The sequence below is a fragment of the Myxine glutinosa genome, chromosome 1 (genome assembly GCF_964187855.1).
Source record: "Myxine glutinosa chromosome 1, kmMyxGlut1.1, whole genome shotgun sequence".
Classification (NCBI taxonomy): Eukaryota; Metazoa; Chordata; class Myxini; order Myxiniformes; family Myxinidae; genus Myxine; species Myxine glutinosa.
Window position 1 is genome coordinate 414,763,521 of NC_136261.1, and position 21,685 is coordinate 414,785,205.

At 49.9% G+C, this 21,685-nt stretch overlaps 1 protein-coding gene across 7 annotated transcripts in view; it reads left to right on the forward strand.

The window, feature by feature from the left end:
* LOC137417712 (uncharacterized) overlaps positions 1 to 21,685 on the forward strand; it is a 152,625-nt gene that overhangs the window by 36,505 nt on the left and 94,435 nt on the right. For 3 of the 7 annotated variants that reach the window (XM_078770534.1, XM_078770530.1, XM_078770540.1), the window contains exons 1-2: positions 8,929 to 9,041; positions 19,611 to 20,043. The exons of 1 other annotated variant lie outside the window; for it this stretch is intronic. In XM_078770534.1, the coding sequence (XP_078626660.1) occupies positions 19,623 to 20,043 (421 nt within the window). In that variant the 5' untranslated portion in view covers positions 8,929 to 9,041; positions 19,611 to 19,622. Of the gene's footprint in view, positions 1 to 8,928; positions 9,042 to 16,717; positions 16,891 to 19,610; positions 20,044 to 21,685 lie in introns of those variants that run through there. 3 more of the 7 variants (XM_078770531.1, XM_078770532.1, XM_078770538.1) reach the window with 3 other exon arrangements.

The following is a 21,685-nucleotide window of genomic DNA, read 5'->3' on the forward strand; positions in this document are numbered from 1 at the left end:
GCAGAGAGTCTTGATTTTGGCAGTTTAACCATAAGAGGGTTGCAGGCTGATCTTGTGTGACCTGTAGGAATATTTGGGGGACAGAGCCCAGAGAGAGCTGGGGGAGCAAGGCCGGAGAGGAGTCGGTAGAAGACGGAAAGACCACCAACCTGCCTGTGGTGAGTAAGTGAAAGGCCCTCGGAGATAGCGTCATCGCGGGAGATTCCAATGATTCTGAACGCTTTGGTTTCAACAGCATGAAGACGAGCTCGATGTGAGGCAGGAGCACCAGCCCAGAGGGGAGAGCAGTACTCCATTGAGCTGCGGATGAAAGCCTTGTATGTGGTGAGGAGCTCAGGTGTGCCAAGGAAGGACTTCGCACGACGGAGGATGCCCAGTCGGCGACTGGCTTTGGAGGCCAGCTTGGAAATGTGGTTTTCCCAGGAAAGATCATGGCAGATAGTGAGACCCAAAAGCTTGAGTGACAGAACTTCTTGGAGAGGATTATTCAGAAAGTAGATGGGAGGGTTGTCCAGTCGGTCTTTTCGGAGAGACATCGTAAGAGTGTGAGATTGTGAGGATTGAAAGACATGTTCCACTTGTTTGCCCAGTCTGTGATTTTGTCCAGGTCTGTAGAGAGTGAGGAGGCTGCAGACTGCTGATCTGAGGGATGAGGAAAGGAGCGGCAGAGAGTGGAGTCATCAGCAAAGAGATAGAGAGGATTTTCAAGTGAGTCAGAGAGATCATTGATGAAGACCAGAAAAAGCACAGGGCCCAGAACACTGCCTTGGGGAACTCCAGCCTGAACAGGAAGAGGAGATGAGAGAAAACCATTCAGGGCCACACGTTGACTACGTCTATAGAGGAAGTCCGCCAGCCATGCGTGGAGATTTCCATGGATACCAAAGGAGGAGTGTTTGGTGAGCAGAGCGGGGTGCCAGACCGTATCGAAGGCACGTGATATGTCGAGGGAGACAGCTCTAATTTCCTGTTTGGCATTGAGGACCTCCATCCATTGTTGAGACAGCAGAAGCAGCATGTCCAGAGTAGAGTGACCTGGTCTGAAACCAAATTGATGATCAGAGATCAAGCCATTGGAGAAGAGGAAAGATTTCATATCCGAAGCAATGATGGATTCCATGACTTTGCTGATAATTGGGAGAAGGCTGATTGGTCTGTAGTTGCTAGGATCTGTTTTTGCATCTTTTTTGTGCAAAGCGGTGATGTTGGCTGATTTCCAAGCAGATGGCAGTTGACCTTGAGCAAAAGAGAGGGTGAAGAGAACAGAGAGAGGGAGTGAAAGAGCGGAAGACCAGGATTTTAGGACCCGTGGGCTGATGCCGTCAGGTCCAGTTGCAGAATCAGAATCGAGGGTTGACAGAAACTTTTCCACCTTGTCAGGAGGAAAGGACACGGAGTCCAGGGGCAGCTGGGTACGACTGGGTATGGTGGGTACAGAGAGGGATGGGTTTGGGACACAAGATTTAGAGGCAAACATAGAGTTGAGGCATTCAGCTTTTTCACGTGCGGAGTCAGCTGTGTAGCCATTTGAGGTAAGGGAGGGGATGGAGGGGGAACAAACACCAGAAACAGATTTGACAAGACGCCACCAGGATTTGGAAGGTAAACGTATCGATATCGGTAAAGTTGTTCGCCTTTGGCCGATGTTGACCTTTTCGCCGATGTTGACGTCAAAAATAATTGGTGGCTGAATTCATTGTCCTGAAATGCAAATCTTCTTTAAATTTCAAGTGAATCGGATTGAAATTGAGGATTTTTACAAATCTGCCAAAATTGTTGACCTTTGGCCTATCCTGAACTTTTGACCTCAAAATCAATAGGTTTGTTTTTCCTTCTCGCCAACTCTATGATTTGGTGAGGTTTCGTAAATATCGGTGGTTTGTGCAAAGGGTTTGTGCCCAGGGCCCCAAAAAATGTTAATCTGCCTCTGCTTGACCCACTCACATACACACCCGCTCACTCACTGTGACTCACTCACTCACTATGACACACTCACTCACTCAACGACTCATACTTACTCACTCACCAACTCACACTCACTCACAGACTCACTTACTGACTCACTCACTGACACTCACTCACATACAAACTCACTGACTCACACCGACTCACTCAACTCAATGAATGACTCACTCACACAATGCATTCACTGTCTGCCTCACTGACTCACTCATTATCTGTCTCACTTACACCCACTCACTCCCTCAATTCACTGATTCTCACTGACACACACTGACAAACACACACACACACACACACACACACACACACACACACACACACACACACACACACACACACACACACACACACACACACACACACACACACACACACACACACACACACACACACACACACACACACACACACACGCACACACACACAGTTCGATCGATACGTTTACCTGACTATGGACCAGTAGTCAGGTTCACTATGTTAACAAATATAATTTCGTTCAAAATTTTGGTAGATTAGCAAAACTATACATTTTTGGAATATTCAGAGCATGAGGAATCCAAAAATTAATGTTTACATTTGCGTAGACACCTTTGCGAAAATGACACTCAGGACAGTGATGAAGAGAGTGAGGTTCACTATGTCAACAAATATAATTTCTTTCAAAATTTTGGGATTAGCAAACCTGTACATTTTTGGAATCTTCAGAGCATGGAGAATCTGAAAATCAATGTTGGCATTTGCACAGACACCTGCATGGCCGCCATTTTGTATTTTGAAAATGGCCGCCTTAAAATACATATTTTGCGCGATCTCGGCTTCTAGTCAACCTAGAGACTTAATTAAATATGCTAATCCTATGTTTTCTGGGTCAAGGAATCCAATAAAGGCCTCAAAATAGTGCTCAGGATTATAGAAAAGCAACAAACAAAGGTAATTGAAAACCATTGTCTTTATATTTGTGATATTGTAGCGGTTACCGCTGGGTATACACAATCGCCTTGCACCTGACGAGGACGCGGCCAGGGAGCGATCACCATGCCGGGCTCGCCCAGGCCGCCCGGACAGGCCCAGACGCGCCTCTCCCGGACAAGCCCGGACTCGCTTTTCCCGGGCTCGCCCGAGCCGCCCGGGCATGCCTGGTCTCGTCTTTCCCGGGCATGCCCAGACTCGCCTTTCCAGGGCTCGCCCAGGACGCCCGGGCACGCCCAGTCTCGCCTATCCAGGGCTCGCCCAGGACGCCAGGGCATGCCCGCTCTCGCCTTTCCAGGGCTCGCCCAGGACGCCCGGGCACGTCCAGACTCGCCTTTCCAGGGCTCGCCCAGGACGCTCGGGCACGTCCAGCCTCGCCTTTCCAGGGCTCGCCCAGGATGCCCGGGCATGCCCGCTCTCGCCTTTCCAGGGTTCGCCCAGGACGCCCGGGCACGCACGGTCTCGCCTTTCCCGGGCGAACGCTCCGGCATAATGTGTATATATATTGCTGCCCGATAAACGGGCTTTTCAGAGTACCCGAGTTGATTTGACACAATAAAGAAACTCGGATGAATTCCAGCTTTTTGTCGCGACCATTCTTTCGATTCGAGTTGGAGCACAGCTCCTTCATTGGTGACCCGACATGGACACGGCAGTTGCCCTCGAACTGCCTACCTTCTGGGAGGCTCACGTGGCGGTTTGGTTCACCCAGGCGGACTCCCAGTTCGCCCTGCGAGGCATCACCACCGACGACACCCGCTTCCACCATGTGGGAGCAGCACTCGGCTCAGCCACCGCGGCCCGCGCTCTCAGCCTCCTCCAGCGCCCGCCAGCCGCTGACAAGTACGACGTGATCAAGAAGCTCCTCCTCAACGCTTTTGTCCTCTCACCGGCGGAACGCGCACGGCGCCTGCTCGACCTGCCCGAGCTCGGCGACACGCGCCCGTCCAAACAAATGGACTACATGCTCTCGTTCCTCGGGGAGCACGCCCCAGATTTTCTTTTTCTAGAGCTGTTCCTCCGTCAGCTGCCATCCAGGTATGCCTCGCCCTGGCAAGCACGACGATCACGGATCCCCGCGCCCTCGCCAGGGAAGCCGACAAGATCTCCTCGGCAGGCCAACGCATCGGGGCAGCGACCTGGAGCCCGCCCCCGTCCGAAGCAACGCCCATGGCGCCCGAGCACCCGGCACGGTCGGCAGCCGAACTGCCGGCGCAATTGGCGGCCGCTACGCTGCGCCGACCGCCTCCAACACGACGACCGGGGCCTCCACCTGACCAGGCGTGCTGTTACTACCATGCCAGGTTCGGACAGAAGGCCCGGACATGCCAACCCCCGTGCACTTTTGGCAAGTCGGGAAACGGCCGAGCCGGCGTTCATTACCTGCCATGAGCGCCGGCCACACGGGCAACTTACTTTTTATCAGGGACAAAGCGTCCGGACGGCGCTTCCTGTGTGACACCGGCGCCCAACTGAGCATCATACCCACCTCCGATCAGGACAGGCAGTCCGCGGTTTGCGGCCCCTCCTTGGTTGCGGCCAACGGATCGGCCATCCGCACCTTCGGCCCGCGCAACGTCACCCTCTGCTTCGGCAGCCAGCGCTTTAATTGGACTTTTGTAACCGCAAGCATGCCCATGGCTCTGCTAGGCGCCGACTTCCTCTGCGCACACAGGCTGCTGGTTGACGTCAAAGGGCGTCGCCTCGTCAACGCCGAGACCTTCAGCTCCCTGGCATGCACGTTGAGCAGCTCCGCGCCGACCGAGCTAGCATGCACCCTCCCGGTGGCGAACGAGTTTGCTCGTCTGCTCGTGGAGTTCCCAGCCCTCACGCAGCCGACGTTTTCGGTCGTCGCAGTACGACATGGGATCGTGCACCACATGCCAACCACAGGCCCGCCGGTCTACGCCAGAGCCCGCCACCTCGACCCAGCCAAGCTCGCTGTGGCCAAAGCCGAGTTCGATGCTTTGGAACAGCTCAGCATCGTGCGGCGCTCCGATAGTGCGTGGGCTTCGCCACTACACATCGTCCCAAAGCCTGGGGGCGGCTGGCGCCCATGTGGCGACTACTGCCGCCTTAATGATGTTACCACCCCCGACAGGTATCCGATCCCGCACATCCAAGACTTCTCCGCCCGTTTGGCAGGACGGGTCATTTTTTCGAAGATCGATTTGATACGGGGATACCACCAGGTACCTGTCAGGTCGGCCGATGTCCCAAAAACGGCCGTCATCATGCCGTTTGGCTTATTCGAATTCCTTCGAATGCCGTTTGGCCTCAAGAACACGGCTCAGGCGTTCCAGCGCTTGATGGACGGCGTGCTGCGCGACCTGCCGTTCCTCTTCGTCTACCTGGACGACATCCTCGTCGCCAGCGCGTCCCGGGCCGAGCACCTCCTCCATCTCCGAACGCTGTTCGGGCGCCTCAGCGAGCATGGCCTAATCGTCAACCCGGCCAAATGCCACTTCAGCACGACGGCCGTTGATTTTTTGGGCCACCACATCACCAAGAACGGGGCCGTGCCGCTGCCAACCAAGGTCGAGGCCATCACCGCGTTTCTGCGTCCCCGCTCCATCAAGGCCCTGCAGGAGTTCTTCGGAATGGTGAATTTCTATCACCGCTTCGTGCCCCGCGCTGCTCAACTCATGCGGCCCCTCTACGAAGCCCTCCAGGGCAAGCCGGCCAAACACGACGTCGTCTGGTCCGCAGCCATGGACGCGGCATTTACATGCTCAAAGCGCGCCCTCGCCGACGCAACACTGCTCGCTCACCCGGTGCTCAACGCTCCCATCGCCCTCACCACGGATGCCTCCGACTCCGCGGTGGGCGCCGTACATGAGCAATGGGTGAACGGGGTTTGGCAGCCACTCGCTTTTTTCAGCCGGCAACTCCGGCCGAACGAGCTCAAATATAGCACATTTGACCGTGAGCTCCTTGGTCTACACCTGGCCGTTCGCCATTTCCGCCACCTCCTGGAGGGCCGACCCTTCACGGCGTTTGTCGACCACAAGCCGTTGGATTACGCAATGGCCAAAGTCACGGAGCCATGGTCGGCCCGCCAACAGCGCCACCTCTCCGCCGTGTCGGAGTTTACCACGGACATCCGGCACGTCACCGGCAAAGACAACGCCGTGGCCGACTGTCTTTCTCGGGCCAGCGTGAACGCGGTCCACCTCGGCGTGGACTTCGCGCTTATGGCAGCTGACCAAACCACCGACACCACGGTGCAAGCCCTCCAGGCGGCGGACACGGGCCTCTGCCTGGCCGACATCCCCTTCGCGGACACTGTCCTGCTCTGCGACGTCTCCCAAGGCCAGCCTCGCCCCGTCGTGCCCGTTACCTGGCAACGCCGCATCTTCGCCTCCCTCCACGGCCTTTCCACCCGGGCCGGAAAGCTTCCCAGAAGCTGGTGTCAGCGCGATTCGTCTGGCACGGCCTTCAACGGGATGTCCGCGATTGGACCAGCACCTGCATGGCCTGCCAACAGGCCAAGGTCCACCGACACACCCAGGCCCCGCTGGCACCTTTCACCGTGCCCGAACGACGTTTCGACCACGTCAACGTGGACCTGGTGGGCCCCCTCCCCCCTTCACGGGGTTTCACACACCTCACCATGGTGGACAGGACCACCAGGTGGCCGGAGGCCGTTCCCCTCGTCTCCACCACCACCGCCGACGTGGCGCAGGCTTTCATCGCCACCTGGGTCGCCCGCTTCGGCGCACCGGCGGACATCTCATCGGACCGCGGGCCGCAGTTCACCTCCGAGCTGTGGGGCGCGGTCGCCCGCAACCTGGGGGTAAAGCTCCACCGTACCACGGCCTACCACCCCCAAGCCAACGGGTTGTGCGAGCGGTTCCACCGCTCCATGAAGGCCGCGCTCATGGCCGGCCTTCAGGACGGCGGTTGGGCCGACAGGCTGCCGTGGGTCCTTTTGGGCCTCTGCACGGCCCCCAAGGAGGACCTCCGGGCGTCCACCGCCGAGCTTGTCTACGGCCAGGCGCTACGCGTCCCAGGCGAATTCGTGCCCGACGCTACCAGTCCCTGGTCCGCAGCTCACCAGCGCTCGGAGCTCCAGGAGACTGCCCGACGGTTTGCCCCAATGCCAACGTCCCACCACGGTGACCCCCAGTCCTACGTCCCCCCAGCGCTTCGCACAGTGGAGTACGTTTTTGTGCGTCATGACGCACACCGGGGGCCACTCCGGCCACCGTACGACGGGCCCTTCCGGGTCCTGCAACGGGACGACAAGTCATTCGTCCTCGACATCGGCGGCAGGTCGGACCGGATTTCGGTGGACCGCCTGAAGCCGGCGCACGTGGACGTCGGCCAACCGCCCTGGTTGGCACTTCCTCCGCAGCGAGGCCTCCCCCCATCCACGGTTCCCCCCACTCGACCACCCACCACCACACCGGACCCCCCCCCCCCCCCACGACACTCCAGAGGTCGCTTCGGCCGGGTCATCAGGACCCCCCTTAAATTGACCCTGCCGGTGCAAGTCGATTCTGGGGGGGCGTGTGTAGCGGTTACCGCTGGGTATACACAATCGCATTGCACCTGCCGAGGACGCGGCCAGGGAGCGATCACCATGCCAGGCTCGCCCAGGCCGCCCGGACAGGCCCAGACGCGCCTCTCCCGGACATGCCCGGACTCGCCTTTCCCGGGTTCGCCCGAGCCGCCCAGGCATGCCCGGTCTCGTCTTTCCCGGGCATGCCCAGACTCGCCTTTCCAGGGCTCACCCAGGACGCCCGGGCACGCCCAGTCTCGCCTATCCAGGGCTCGCCCAGGACGCCCGGGCATGCCCGCTCTCGCCTTTCCAGGGCTCACCCAGGACGCCCGGGCACGTCCAGACTCGCCTTTCCAGGGCTCGCCCAGGATGCTCGGGCACGCCCAGCCTCGTCTTTTCAGGGCTCGCCCAGGACGCCCGGGCATGCCCGCTCTCGCCTTTCCAGGGCTCGCCCAGGACGCCCGGGCACGTCCAGACTCGACTTTCCAGGGTTCGCCCAGGATGCTCGGGCACGCCCAGCCTCGTCTTTTCAGGGCTCGCCCAGGACGCCTGGGCATGCCCGCTCTCGCCTTTCCAGGGCTTGCCCAGGACGCCCGGGCACGCCCGGTCTCGCCTTTCCCGGGCGAACGCTCCGGCATAATGTGTATATATATTGCTGCCCGATAAACGGGCTTTTCAGAGTACCCGAGTTGATTTGACACAATAAAGAAACTCGGACGAATTCCAGCTTTTTGTCGCGTCCATTCTTTCGATTCGAGTTGGAGCACAGCTCCTTCAATATAACTGTATTATATAATACATGATATTGCAAGTCCGTTGAAGTTATGGGTTGTTATAGGAAGTTATAGGTAGTATCAGATTGAACTATAAGTCCTATACACAGGATGTACGAGGTCTATACCGTTCAGGAATATGCTTTTCCAGATCTTCATCACTGTCCTGAGTGGCATTTTCGCAAAGGTGTCTACGCAAATGTAAACATTAATTTTTGGATTCCTCATGCCCTGAATATTCCAAAAATGTATAGTTTTGCTAATCTACCAAAATTTTGAACGAAAAAACATAGTGAACCTGACTACAGGTGAGCTCGATACATGTTTGTTACCTGTTAAAAAGTCAGACAAGTTTTCGGAATCCTTTTTAACATAACAGGAATGTAAATAAAATGTGGGGAGTGACACATTGATTTTATATCAATAAATTATTTTAAAAAACAGGGAATATCAATTAATTGTTTCATAATTTGTACCTCAAATTGAATGTTACGTCACATAATGATTTTACATTGGTCATTTCACAGGGATTCACTGGATTATTAGATTCAATGAAAACGGTGTTATAATGCAAATATACAATGCAAGGAAACTTGATGCATGTGTACACGTCACGGGGTGTTGTTTCGGGTGTTCACTTGTTGCATAACACACACACCGTAACACCTACACATTCACCGCCTAGAGGGTGATTATGGCATACAGTGGTGACGTACTTCCGGCGTCACTTCCGGTCAGGACATGGAACATGACTTGCTTGAACTGACATCGGCTCCGTGTCCTTTTCCACAAGCGGCTGAAACAGTGATCGGGTCGGATCTTCTGAGGAAAAGGTTTGTTCGGAGTTTCTCATTTTAATATTAATACTGAGCAAGATATTCTGTAAAACGATAATTTGAAGTGATTCTTCACAATATTAACAGAGAGATCGGACGAACATTATGATTATACAGAGCAAGATATGGCAAAGAGTTGTGGATGGATTATTGGGAATCTAGGGGGATGAGAAGGGTAGGAGAGAAGAAGAAGAAGAAGAGGAAGACGGGACTGATTCGATTTCGGTTTAGGGCCGAATCCAGATCATGTCTATCAGTGGATACAAAACGTCACCTGTTTATCCTGGTGGAGGTTTGTGTGATATCGAGTGACGGTCTACTTCGTTACCTGTTAAACTAATCCTGGTGTTGGCTTCATGTTTAATGTGGCTGATTTAAGATGTCAGGGTCACGTCGTTAAAATAACACCAGGTGTGTTGACCAAGCGTGTCGTCTTTTTGAAGTCGGCAAAATGAGTACGAGGCTCCCGGGAACAGGGGGCACTGCATCAGCGGCGCGCGAAACTGGAAGTGGGTTGTTTTTGAGGGGAACATGTCTTTGGTCTTGGTGACAGAAATCATCAATTTTCAACAGATTCACTTGATGTGTGTTTAGATATATTCTTGTAAAAATGCCAGGAGCATAGAAAAGGCCCCTCTATTTGTTCTGTGCCATGTGGCAAACAATAGAAAAGGCCCCTTTATATGGTACGTGGCAAACTATAGAGAAGGCCCCTCTCCATGGTATGTGCCACGTGGCAAACTATAGAAAAGGCCCCTTTGTATGGTACGTGCCATGTGGCAAACGACAGAAAAGGCCCCTTTGTATGGCATGTGCCATGTGGCAAACTATAGAAAAGGCCCCTTTGTATGGCATGTGCCATGTGACAAACTATAGAAAAGGCCCCTTTACATGGTATGTGTCAAACGACAGAAAAGGCCCCTTTATATGGTATGGTGCAAACTATAGAAAAGGCCCCTCTATATGGCATGTGCCATGTGGCAAACTATAGAAAAGGCCCCTTTACATGGTATGTGTCAAACGACAGAAAAGGCCCCTTTATATGGTATGGTGGAAACTATAGAAAAGGCCCCTCTATATGGTATGGTGCAAACTATAGAAAAGGCCCCTCTATATGGTATTTGCCATGTGGCAAACTATAGAAAAGGCCCCTTTGTATGGTATGTGACAAACTATAGAAAAGGCCCCTTTACATGGGATGTGCCATGTGGCAAACCATAGAAAAGGCCCCTTTGTATGGTATGTGGCAAACGACGGAAAAGGCCCATTTATATGGTACGTGCCATGTGGCAAACTATAGAAAAGGCTCCTCCATATGGGATATGACAAACTATAGAAAAGGCCCCTTTGTATGGTATGTGGCATGTGGCAAACTATAGAAAAGGCCACTTTGTATGGTATGTGACAAACTATAGAAAAGGCCCCTTTGTATGGTATGTGCCATGTGGTAAACTATAGAAAAGGCCCCTTTGTATGGCATGTGCCATGTGGCAACGATAGAAAAGGCCCCTTTGTATGGTATGTGACAAACTATATAGAATGCCCCTTTGTATGGAATGTGACAAACTATAGAAAAGGCCCCTTTGTATGGTATGTGACAAACTATAGAAAAGGCCCCTTTGTATGGTATGTGGCAAACTATAGAAATGGCCCCTTTGTATGGTACGTGCCATGTGCCAGACTATACCCAAGGCCCCTTTATATGGTACGTGCTATGTGACAAACTATAGAAAAGGCCCCTTTATATGGTACTAGCTGAGGTACCCGGGTTGAATAAGAATAATTCAAATATATGATGAAAAGAACATGTATATTTTAGAGCAATATCACAGTACATTTCCTACATGACGTTTTGTCAATTTTCAATTTCTCAAAACCTCTTGGTATACAACATTTCTGGTTTTCTTACTTGGTGCCAAGACATAAAGATTGCTTGCTTTTCCAACCCTCGAGCAGCCCACGTACAGCTGGCCATGGGAAGTACCCGGCATCGCCGGGCGGGGGAAGGGAGGGGAGGAGGAAGGGGAGGGAAGGGGAACGGGGGGGGGGGGGAGGAGAGGAGGGGGAGGGGAGAAGAGGGGGAGGGGGAGGGGGAGGGGGGAGTGGAGGGGAAGGGAGGGAGGGGGAGTGGAGGGGGAGGGGGGAGGGGAGGGGAGGGGGAGGGAGGAGGGGAGAGGGAGAGGGAACGGCTAGCTTGGCAAGCGATAGCAGGCTTTTTACTTTTATTTTTACCTCAATGAGGGCTATATATATAGTCCGTGCTTGGAGCCTTCAAGTTCAACATAAAGTTTTTTTAATGAAAAATAATGCAGATGTGTAACAATCCACCAATGCAAGTTCAGAAATGAATGCAGATCCTTTACTTTGCGATACAAACGCAATTCCCGCCATTTCCACTCACGATCGAGGCCTCCACAGTGACCGCGCCTCTTATTCCTCCTACAACTTCGTCTCACTTCTTTCACTCAAAATGCACGAAATTCTGCCGCATGAAATTATGTAGAGGCCTCGTTGGGGGGGATATAAGGTAGATAAGGAAGGCGTTGTAACAGAAGAATCAAAATAAAAGTGGAAGAACATTTGGAAATGGGAGCTATTCTGGACCCACAGCCAAACCCGACAAACCATTGCAATACACCCCGAACGTCTAGCGCCGCCACAAACTACACCATGGAATTGCAGCTGGCACGGTTTTTTTAAACCATTGATATTAAAATAAAACGTAGCCTAAAACCACCGGGATTTTATGCTGATTCCGAATCTGTGTCTAAAACTTTTCTCCGATGTGTAATTCTTGAGTTATAAGCGGACATCCAGACACACACACACACACACACACACACACACACACACACACACACACACACACACACACACACACACACACACACAGACACTCCTCCTTTATATATAGAGATGTGGCAAACTATAGAAAAGGCCCCTTTGTATGGTATGTGCCATGTGGCAAACTATAGAAAAGGCTCCTTTGTATGGTATGTGCTCTGTGGCAAACTACAGAAAAGGCCCCTTTATATGGTATGTGCCACGTAGCAAACTCTAGAAAAAGGCCCCTTTATATGGTATGTGGCAAACAACAGAAAAGGCCAATTTATATGGTATGTGCCATGTGGCAAACTACAGATTAGGCCCCTTTATATGATATGTGCCATGTGGCAAACTATAGAAAAGGCCTCTTTGTATGGTACGTGCCATGTGGCAAAGTATAGAAAGCCCCTTTATATGGTATGTGGCAAACTATAGAAAGCCCCTTTATAGTATATGGTATGTGGTGAACGATAGAAAAGGCCCCTTAATAGGGTATGTGGCAAACTATAGAAAAGGCCCCTTTGTATGGTATGTGGCAAACTACAGAAAGGCCCCTTTATATGGTATGTGCCATGTGGCAAACTATGGAAAAGGCCCCTGTATATGGTATGTGCCACGTTATATGGTATGCGCAATGTAGCAAACTATAGAAAGGCCCCTTAATATGGTACGTGCCATGTAGCAAACTATAGAAAAGCCCCTTTATATGGTACGTGCTGTGTGGAAAACTAGAGAAAAGGCCCCTTTATATGGTATGTGGCAAACTATAGAAAAGGCCCCTTTATATGGTACGTGCCATGTGGCAAACTATAGAAAATGCCCCTTTATATGGTATGTGGCAAACTATAGAAAAGCCCCTTTATATGGTATGTGCTGTGTGGAAAACTATAGAAAAGGCCCCTTTATATGGTATGTGGCAAACTATAGAAAAGGCCTCTTTATATGGTACGTGCCATGTGGCAAGCTATAGAAAAGGCCCTTTTTATGGTGTGTGCCACGTGGCAAACGATAGAAGAGGCCCCTTTATATGGTATGTGCAAACGATTGAAAAGGCCCCTTTATATGGTATGTGCCATGTGGCAAACTACAGAAAAGGCCCCTTTATATGGTATGTGTGTCCCATGTGGCAAACTATAGAAAAGGTCCCTTTATATGGTATGCGCCATGTGGCAAACTTGAGAAAAGGCCCCTTTATATGGTATGCTCAATGTGGCAAACTACAGAAAAGGCCCCTTTATATGGTATGCGCAATGTGGCAAACTATAGAAAAGGCTCCTTTATATGGTATGTGCCATGTGGCAAACTAAATAAAATGCTCCTTTTTTGGTGTGTGCCATGTGGCACATGATAGAAAAGAAGGGATATTCTTGGGAAAAATGGCAATGATTCATACAGCTGCATGAACAAGTAAATTTATTTTATTTGCTCGATGTAGGGCGCCCCTTCATATGAACATTCATAGAACGTTACTTGGTTCCTCCTAAGAACACAAGGGTAATCCAGCATGCACATGAGATTTTTGAATGCCCCTTAGTTTGGGACATTCAAATCCAACCAGCCGTTTCGAAGATATGAATAGTTTTGTGTGCCGTGCCGTCATTAATCCAATCGGCCAGATATTGTCATTGATTGAAACGAAGACGCTCTTTGTCGGGTTCGTGTGAAGCAACCAGAAGGCCTAGAGAGCTGCGGGTGGACTCATTTGTTAGGCCTGGATCCTATCTCATCTGTCATTAAGTTGTACATGTCTGTGATAATCTGGTGGACTGGGAGAAGAGATCGTGGGAGACCATCGGCCTGTTCGACCACTTGCGCTTGCGCAGTGTTGACGCGATCGATGCATTGGAATGTTTGAAGGTATGGCGAGGCGATCATGAGAACGAAATGGCAGTCTATAATATGCTTGAACAACTTAATGATTTTCAGAATAAATACATTTTAAAATAACTTATTAAGCTTGTGTTCATTATTTACAAAAAGGCCGACCTGTCCCATTGGCTATCTTTAATTTCTCTCTGGATAGCGCCACGGCAGATGAGGAGGACCGCATGGCATGAGGACACAAAAAACAACACCTTTATATGTGCAATCCATGCTTTTCAAAAAAAGAAAAAAAAAGAAAAAAACTCATCGCCACATCAATTCTGGAACTTTGGTCTGACCAGAGATCAGCAATATATTTTTTTCGGCCTTATTTGGCATTTTGTACCTAGATAAGGAATGTCCCTGCTTTTCTATAGTTTGCCACATGGCACGTACCATATAAAGGAGCCTTTTCTTTGCCCCTGCCATTTTTCCCAAGAATGCCCTTTCTTGTAACATGTTAGAATGATAAGGTGGTGCAATAGCCACTGGATAAAATGGTGGTAAAACCTGGAACATTTTTTTACTTTACACTTTCAAATGTTCATTTAAATTGAATTAAATACTTGAATATTATTTAACAAAAATCGCCTTCATAATACTCGTACTTTCAAGAACCATGGTATTGTCATGCAACGCCGATTAACATCAGAGTTGCGGATAGCCTAAACGGTCTTATTGGAGGCAACTACCCAAACACGGATTCGGCTATGGCCGCGCAGGAGGAAGAAGGGAAATGGAGGCTGCGGTGAAAGCACTTAACTGCAGAACGCCGGCGTAGCTCCGGTCCTGTGAGAGGAAATTAACTCAGGCGGCACAGGTTTGAATGGGGGATGCAAAATAATACAAGGGTTTATTCAAATGAAAAAGGCAGGACAGGAAAATGCGTGCCGATAATAAAATAAGGTAGCTAAATTGGGATCCCACACACAACAGATTTCAAACACGAGACGAGGGAGATGAATACGAAAATAAAAACGTCCGTTATGTAATTGGGTATGCGGAGCTCGGTCTTAGCTGTCTTGTCGTCTTCAATTCCCGGCCTGGAAGAATCCTCCATCCGCCTCGCACGCCCCGCTAGGCCCAAGCCAACGCCCTCGCCGCTGCACCCGAGGTCCGTGCACCAAGCTCCAAAGCACCCCGAGGTCCCACAGCAGGACAGCGAGCTCCACTCGGGCTACACCTCAGCCCAACTCGGGTCGGGGTCTCTGAACTGCGCTGCCAGGATTCCAACTGCTTGGGATCAACTACTGAACTGCGAAGTGACAGGAATCCAACTGCTCTGGGTCAGATCTTCTCAACTGCACAATGGCCACTGTGCACATGAACTCTTGACTCAGATCTCACTCCTCACTCTGGTGCAGACGAACTCTTGACTCAGATCTAACTCCTCACTCTGGTGCACACGAACTCTCGATCCAACTCTGAACTGAACTGCCAGCCAAGGCGTCCGGCGCTGATAATATCTCTGGCCGGTGACGTCAGCATTGGCGCAATGCTCTGCCAATCAGAGCCTCCATCGACTCGCCGGCTCGTCCAGGGGCATGCCCACTGCGCCACTCTCACTCCCGTCCCCGCTTCCTTGGTCTCAGCACGTGCTATGCGAGGCGGGTAGGCCTCTCAGAGGTGCAAATGGTGGCGGCCATTATCGGCGGCGTTCTAGTCCGATTTCTTCCTGAGTCATGTCAGGGGGGAAGGGCGTCATTAATGTTGTACTAAAGGTCATAACTAGTGTCTATGTGGTCTGTAGTGCTATAAGGGACAAAGGTTTGGTTAACAGCTGAGACATACAAGGGCTCTACTCATTAACCCCGACACGACCTAACACACGAGTCTCCTGGTAGATTCACAGTTATACAACTTGACCGACAAAACACCTAAACACACAGAACTTATTACAGGTAGATTCCCTATCGTGACAGTCGAAGCATGTTATCCACTCAGATCTACTCTGCTCTACATATATCACTACCCAAATTCGTAACAGTATATTGAAGTGTGGTTGCACAATGGCCTACCTCTTTGGCCTACCTCTTTGGCAAGCAAGTTGTGTGCGCAGCACCACACCTCACTGGTGACCCCGACGTGATATGAACACGCAACCTTGATCTGGACCACCCCCCGCCAGCGGCTCTGCCTCCGCGTCGAGGCCGCCCCCCAGCGGTCGGACCCCCGGCACCCCCGCCAGCAGCTCTGCCTCCGCGTCGAGGCCGCCCCCCGGCGGTCGGACCCCCGGCACCCCACAGCCCCGCCGTCCCGCCACCCCCCAGACCTGCACCCATCACCAGGGGGCGTTTCGGCCAGGTCATCCGGCTTCCCCGCAAACTCACCCTTCAGGTGCGCGGAATTCTGGGGGGGCGCGTGTGGCGGACACAAGCAAGGGACACAAATTCAGCGCACCAGCAGGTGGCGCGAACTTCCAGGCGGGGAACTGGAATGCATGCCCCGCCTATCGACCGACCGGCCACGCCGGGGACGAGGCGTGGCCTCGGCACATATATGCGGGCTCTCAGCTCTAGCCCGCCCAGTGCTGCAGTTCGAGCTTTCATAATAAAGACTCTTGGTTTTATCAAACGCGTTGTGGCCGACCTCTTTGGCAAGCAAGTTGTGTGCGCAGCACCACACTTAAATATAAACCACCTTTAGAGGCCATTTGTTCACCCGCTGTGCCCCATTTTGAAAGATTTATTATATCAATCAGCATCTAATGAATGTGAGTTTTTATAAACAGAGACAAAAACAAACCCAGAGTAAACTAGAGGAGACCATACGGCCCGTTATGCTGTGCCACATCCACACCAGGCAAATTTCATCCACCAAAACGATGCAATTTCATTTGGGGAATGAGGAAAGAAATGTGGATGAGACGATGTGGCACAACCAGGGATATCCCAAGCGTGTCAAATACAAATGGGGAAACACAATTATTTTAATTGTTTAAATAACAAAAAGAGAAAAAGCAATCTTTTGTGTTATTTTTTCAGAGGTGGGTGTTGGGGGGGCTGTGGGGTGCCGGGGGTCCAACCGCCGGGGGGCGGCCTCGACGCGGAGGCAGAGCTGCTGGCGGGGGGTGGTCCGGATCAAGGTTGCGTGTTCATATCACGTCGGGGTCACCAGTGAGGTGTGGTGCTGCGCACACAACTTGCTTGCCAAAGAGGTAGGCCACAACACGTTTGATAAAACCAAGAGTCTTTATTATGAAAGCTCGAACTGCAGCACTGGGCGGGCTCGAGCTTAGAGCCCGCATATATGTGCCGAGGCCACGCCTCGTCCCCGGGCGTGGCCGGTCGGTCGATAGGCGGGGCATGCATTCCAGTTCCCCGCCTGGACGTCCGCGCCACCTGCTGGTGCGCTGAATTCGTGTCCCTTGCTTGTGTCCGCCACAATATATTGATATTTAGCATGAGAAGGCCTGGCATGTAAGAGGGACAGGATTGTTGTGAAGAAGACTCGATGCAGTACGAGGCCGATTGTCGCTGTGTTCTGTGTTTATCAATAGAACGTCCATCTTCTAAACTGTGACTCAACGTCGGCGTGTTAAAGTGCTCAAGGCCATACTGGTGATGGATGAGACCGCTTCAGTGGCGCTAAATTTCTGGATTTTTTTCACGATCTTTTATATCATTATTTTATGAAAATTGAAGTATGCATTTGGACACTTAGTGAGGCCTCATATGGAATATTGTTTGTGGTTTTGGTCACCACAAGTCTGGAAAGAAATAGCTGCTATAGAGAGGGTTCAGCACAGGCCTACTCGAGATTGATTCCAGGCCGAACTAGACTCAACTACGAGGAGAGCCTGAAGGAGACAGCTTTATAAGGAGGCGGTTATGATGGGATATGATGGATGTTTAAGATAATGAAGGGTACAGACAAAATAAGTGCAGAATAATTCTACAGCAGAGACAGTGACAGGACCAGGGACCAACAACAACAACAATCGGCATTTTAAGGTTATTTCCCTGCTGAGAGGGGGTTAGCCTTGCGGTCCCCATGACGATCTTCTCCATTTTGCCCTATTTTCGGCATCTCCCCTTGTTAACCCCCTTGCCTGCATTTCTTCTTCCACCACCTTTAGCCAAGTCTTTCTCGGTCTTCCCCGTCCTCGACTTCCTTCTACATTCATTTCCATCACTCTTCTCAACCAGTCACTTTCATCCTGCCTCAACACTTGACCAAACCATCTCAACCTGTTTCTCTTCACAGCATCCATCACAGGCTCTATTCCCATCATCTTTCGCAATTCGTTATTTGTCTTCCTCTCTCTCAACGATAGTCCGCACATCCACCGAACCATTCGCATTTCCACCCTTTGCGGCCTTTTTTGCTGCTCTACGTTCATTACCCATGTTTCTCCCATAAATCATGACATTTCTCACACATGCAGCATCCACCTTTCCCTTCAGCTTCAACGCAACTCCCCTCCTCGTCAGCAGGCCACTCAGTGCTGACTATCAAGCTTCGATCTTGTATACAAAAAAAAACAATGATGTCAATGACAACATAACCAATGGATAAGTTTAAATTTGGATTTGATTGTGGTGAAGAAGACTCTGCTAATATGGATGTGTCGTAGAAAGCCGAATGACACTTTGTTCTGTGTTGATCAATAAAGTGTACATCTTCTAAACTGCGACTCAACATCGGCTTGTTACATTGTGCAAGTCCATACTGGTGATGGATGAGACTGCTTCAGTAGCGCTACACTTCTGGATTTTTAAAAACGATCTTTAATATCATTATTTTAATAAAATTGAAGTATGTACTTGAGCACTTAGTGAGGCCTCATCCAGAATTTTGTTTCCATTTTTCGTCACCACAAGTCGGAAAGACATAGCTACGGTCGAGAGGCTTCAGTACAGGCCTACTTGATTGATTCGGGGCCCAGCTAGACTCAACTAATTTAGGGTGCCTGAAAAAGATGGCTTTATACATTAGAAAGGAGGCAGTTATGATGGGATGTGATAGATGTTTAAGATAATTAAGGGTATAGACGAAATAAGTGCAGAAAAATTATTCAGCAGAGACAGTGACTGGATCAGGGGCCATAGCCTAGTAAAGAAAAGAAGAGTTAATACGGTGGTAAGGTAAGGGTCTTTCACTGAGAGAGTAGTTAATGCATAAGATGGTTTCCGAGAAAGGCGGTGGCAAGAGAATCAATATATAAGTTTAAATTAGGATTAGATAGGTACCTGGAAGCATTAGAGATAGAAGAGTGTCGGGATATTGGCAAGACGTTTGTGACATGCGCATGGATTGGGAGATTGGGTGCATCTGAGTGAAGTGAAGTGAAGTGAAGAGTGTCGTGCCTGTGGGGGGTCTCGACAAGCGGTTATTGTTGATGTTGTGTGTTTGTCATCTAAGAACCGCCATCACCCAAATCTTTCCCCTCCCCCCCCCTCCCCCTCCCACCTCTGAAAAAATAACACAAAAGATTGCTTTTTCTCTTTTTGTTATTTAAACAATTAAAATAATTTTGTTTCCTCATTTGTATTTGACTCGCTTGGGATATCCCTGGGTCTGCCACATCGTCTCATCCACATTTCTCTCCTCATTCCCCAAATGAAATTGCATCGTTTTGGTGGATGAAATTTGTCTGGTGTTGATGTGGCGCAGCATAATGGGCCAAATGGTCTCCTCTAGTTTACTCTGGGTTTGTTTTTGTCTCTGTTTATAAAAACTCACATTCATTAGATGCTGATTGATAATAAATCTTTCAAAATGGGACACAGCGGGTGAACAAACTGGATGCAAACCCCGCATTTATTGGATAATAATTGATTGGATTGTCAATGGAAATAACTCAAAAACATTCCAGTAAAGAAAATAACATGTATAACTTTTCTGTGATTAACATAAGCATTGTATCCTTGGCAGGTCATCGGTGCAATGGAGAGCTTCTTGGAATGGCTCATGTCCCAAGGCCTGAGAGCAGAAACAGCCCAAGCAGTGATCGATAAGCTTGGAATTGAGAATCAGAAGGTTATTCGAGCTTGTACTGAGTCGGATCCATTGCGAATCGAGCTCCTTTCTCTCTCCAAAGAGAAATTACAATTTGCAATGTATGCTGACTTCTGCAAATTTATTAATTCTTTTTCGAAGCCGCAAGATGTCCAGATTGCGGGTTCTTCTCTGTTGGGAAGTATTTTCGTCAACTTGGAGAATGTTATTCGGGAACTTTCCAGTTTCTGTGAAAAGATTTTCAGATCCCAAAATGTGCAGTTGGAAAATGTTCCTGCTTTCTCTGGAATCGGGTTCAGTGATGTCTGCAGCCTCCGCTCTCCGGATGATGGGTCAAGAGCCATGTCTGGTATGTGACTTTTTTAATACAACATCACACGTCAACAAATATCTTGATCTTCTACCATTGTTTTTTTTGTATTATTTTAACCTGTGTAATCTCTTTTAGTGCAGTTTTGTATTGTCTAATATTAATGGATTTTTGATGGAGATTACAAGGTAAATTTTATCTCACCTGGAACATATTTCCGGGGAGCTTATTGGATGGCGCGTCGTCATTCTGTCCGTAAGCACTTGCAGCTTCTTCTCCGAAACTGCTGATGGGATTGTGACCAAACTTGGGTAAAATTATATTTTGTGTGTTGGAACTCAATTTTATACACGGCATTAAAAATTTGGAGTTCAAGGAGGTGGGAGGGATGGTGGGTGAGGCCTGGTGAGCGGGCCTGATATCCTAAAATGGTTATTTGCTCTCTTATCTGAAACTGCATTGACGATTTTGAAAAACTTGACCACAACCTTCATCACCCGTGATGTTCACAGTATTTTTTAAAATTGGGGTCTATTTGCCCCTATTTTTTGGGGGGGGGGGGTGTGGGGGGGAATTGCATTTAAATACCTCTGTGTTCCATGTTTAACGGTACATTTAAGTTATCTGCATGTAGGAAGTTATTTTCATGGAAGGCTTTTCCTTGTTTTCCCACGCTTTCTGAAAAATATTAAGACGCTTCATCGTAGTCATATTGTAATTGGCTCTGTCCCTCCATATGTCTGTCTGTCATGCTGTCTCCTCCTGAACGATTGTGTAAAAATTAATCTACTTGGTTGTTATGATCACATGGCAATAAGGTGTATTAGCAGTATCATTTTGACCCCGCCCCCTTGGTGCCTTTGCAAAAATGGAATACCAAATGGTAGAATAGCAAAAAATGTAATTCGGGGCATATTTTTAAACATTTTTTTCATGTTATCTTGCATATGCAATCAGCATTGGGGGACACATGAAATATGAAAGGTATACATGAAAGATATTCTGAGGATATTGTGTGAGAATGATCTGACTGTTGTGGTGGAGTCTGGGCAGGAGATGCAGGAGTACTTGGCAAGTGAAAAGAGGCATTTGAGAAACATCGGCTGAAAATAAGCATGGAGAAGACCCAGGTGATGTGGGTTGGGCAGAAGAGAAAAGAAATGAATATCAGTTTGTAGGGGAAGGAGATCAGATAAGGAAATAGGTTTGAGTAAAACAGAGGCAGTGATGCGGGGGAGGATTTTGGTGGGTTCAAAAGTGTGGAGGAGGGTGCAGTGTGTAATGGCGGACAGATTTTAGTGACATGAAAGGGAAGGTTCTGATGTGATGTGTAACACCGGCCTACCTTTAGGGTCTGGAGACAGTGGCACTGACAGAGATACAATGACAGACTGCAGGTTTGCAAGAACAACTGAGTCAAGAGGACTGTGGGAGTGAAGAGGGTGGATAGAAGGAGAATGGAAGAACTGAGGGAGGAGATTGGTGAGCAGATGAGTTTGACCGGGACATTGGTGAAATGTCGGCTGAAATGGGCTTGACATTTGGTGCAGATGGGGGAAGAAAGAATGGCAAAGAAAGTAGATAGGTTGAGCAAATATGCGAGGTGGAAGAGAGGTAAACTGTGTTGAGGTGGGAGGATTGTGTGAAGAAAGATATCAGTAAAGTGGGGGTGGTTGGAGGG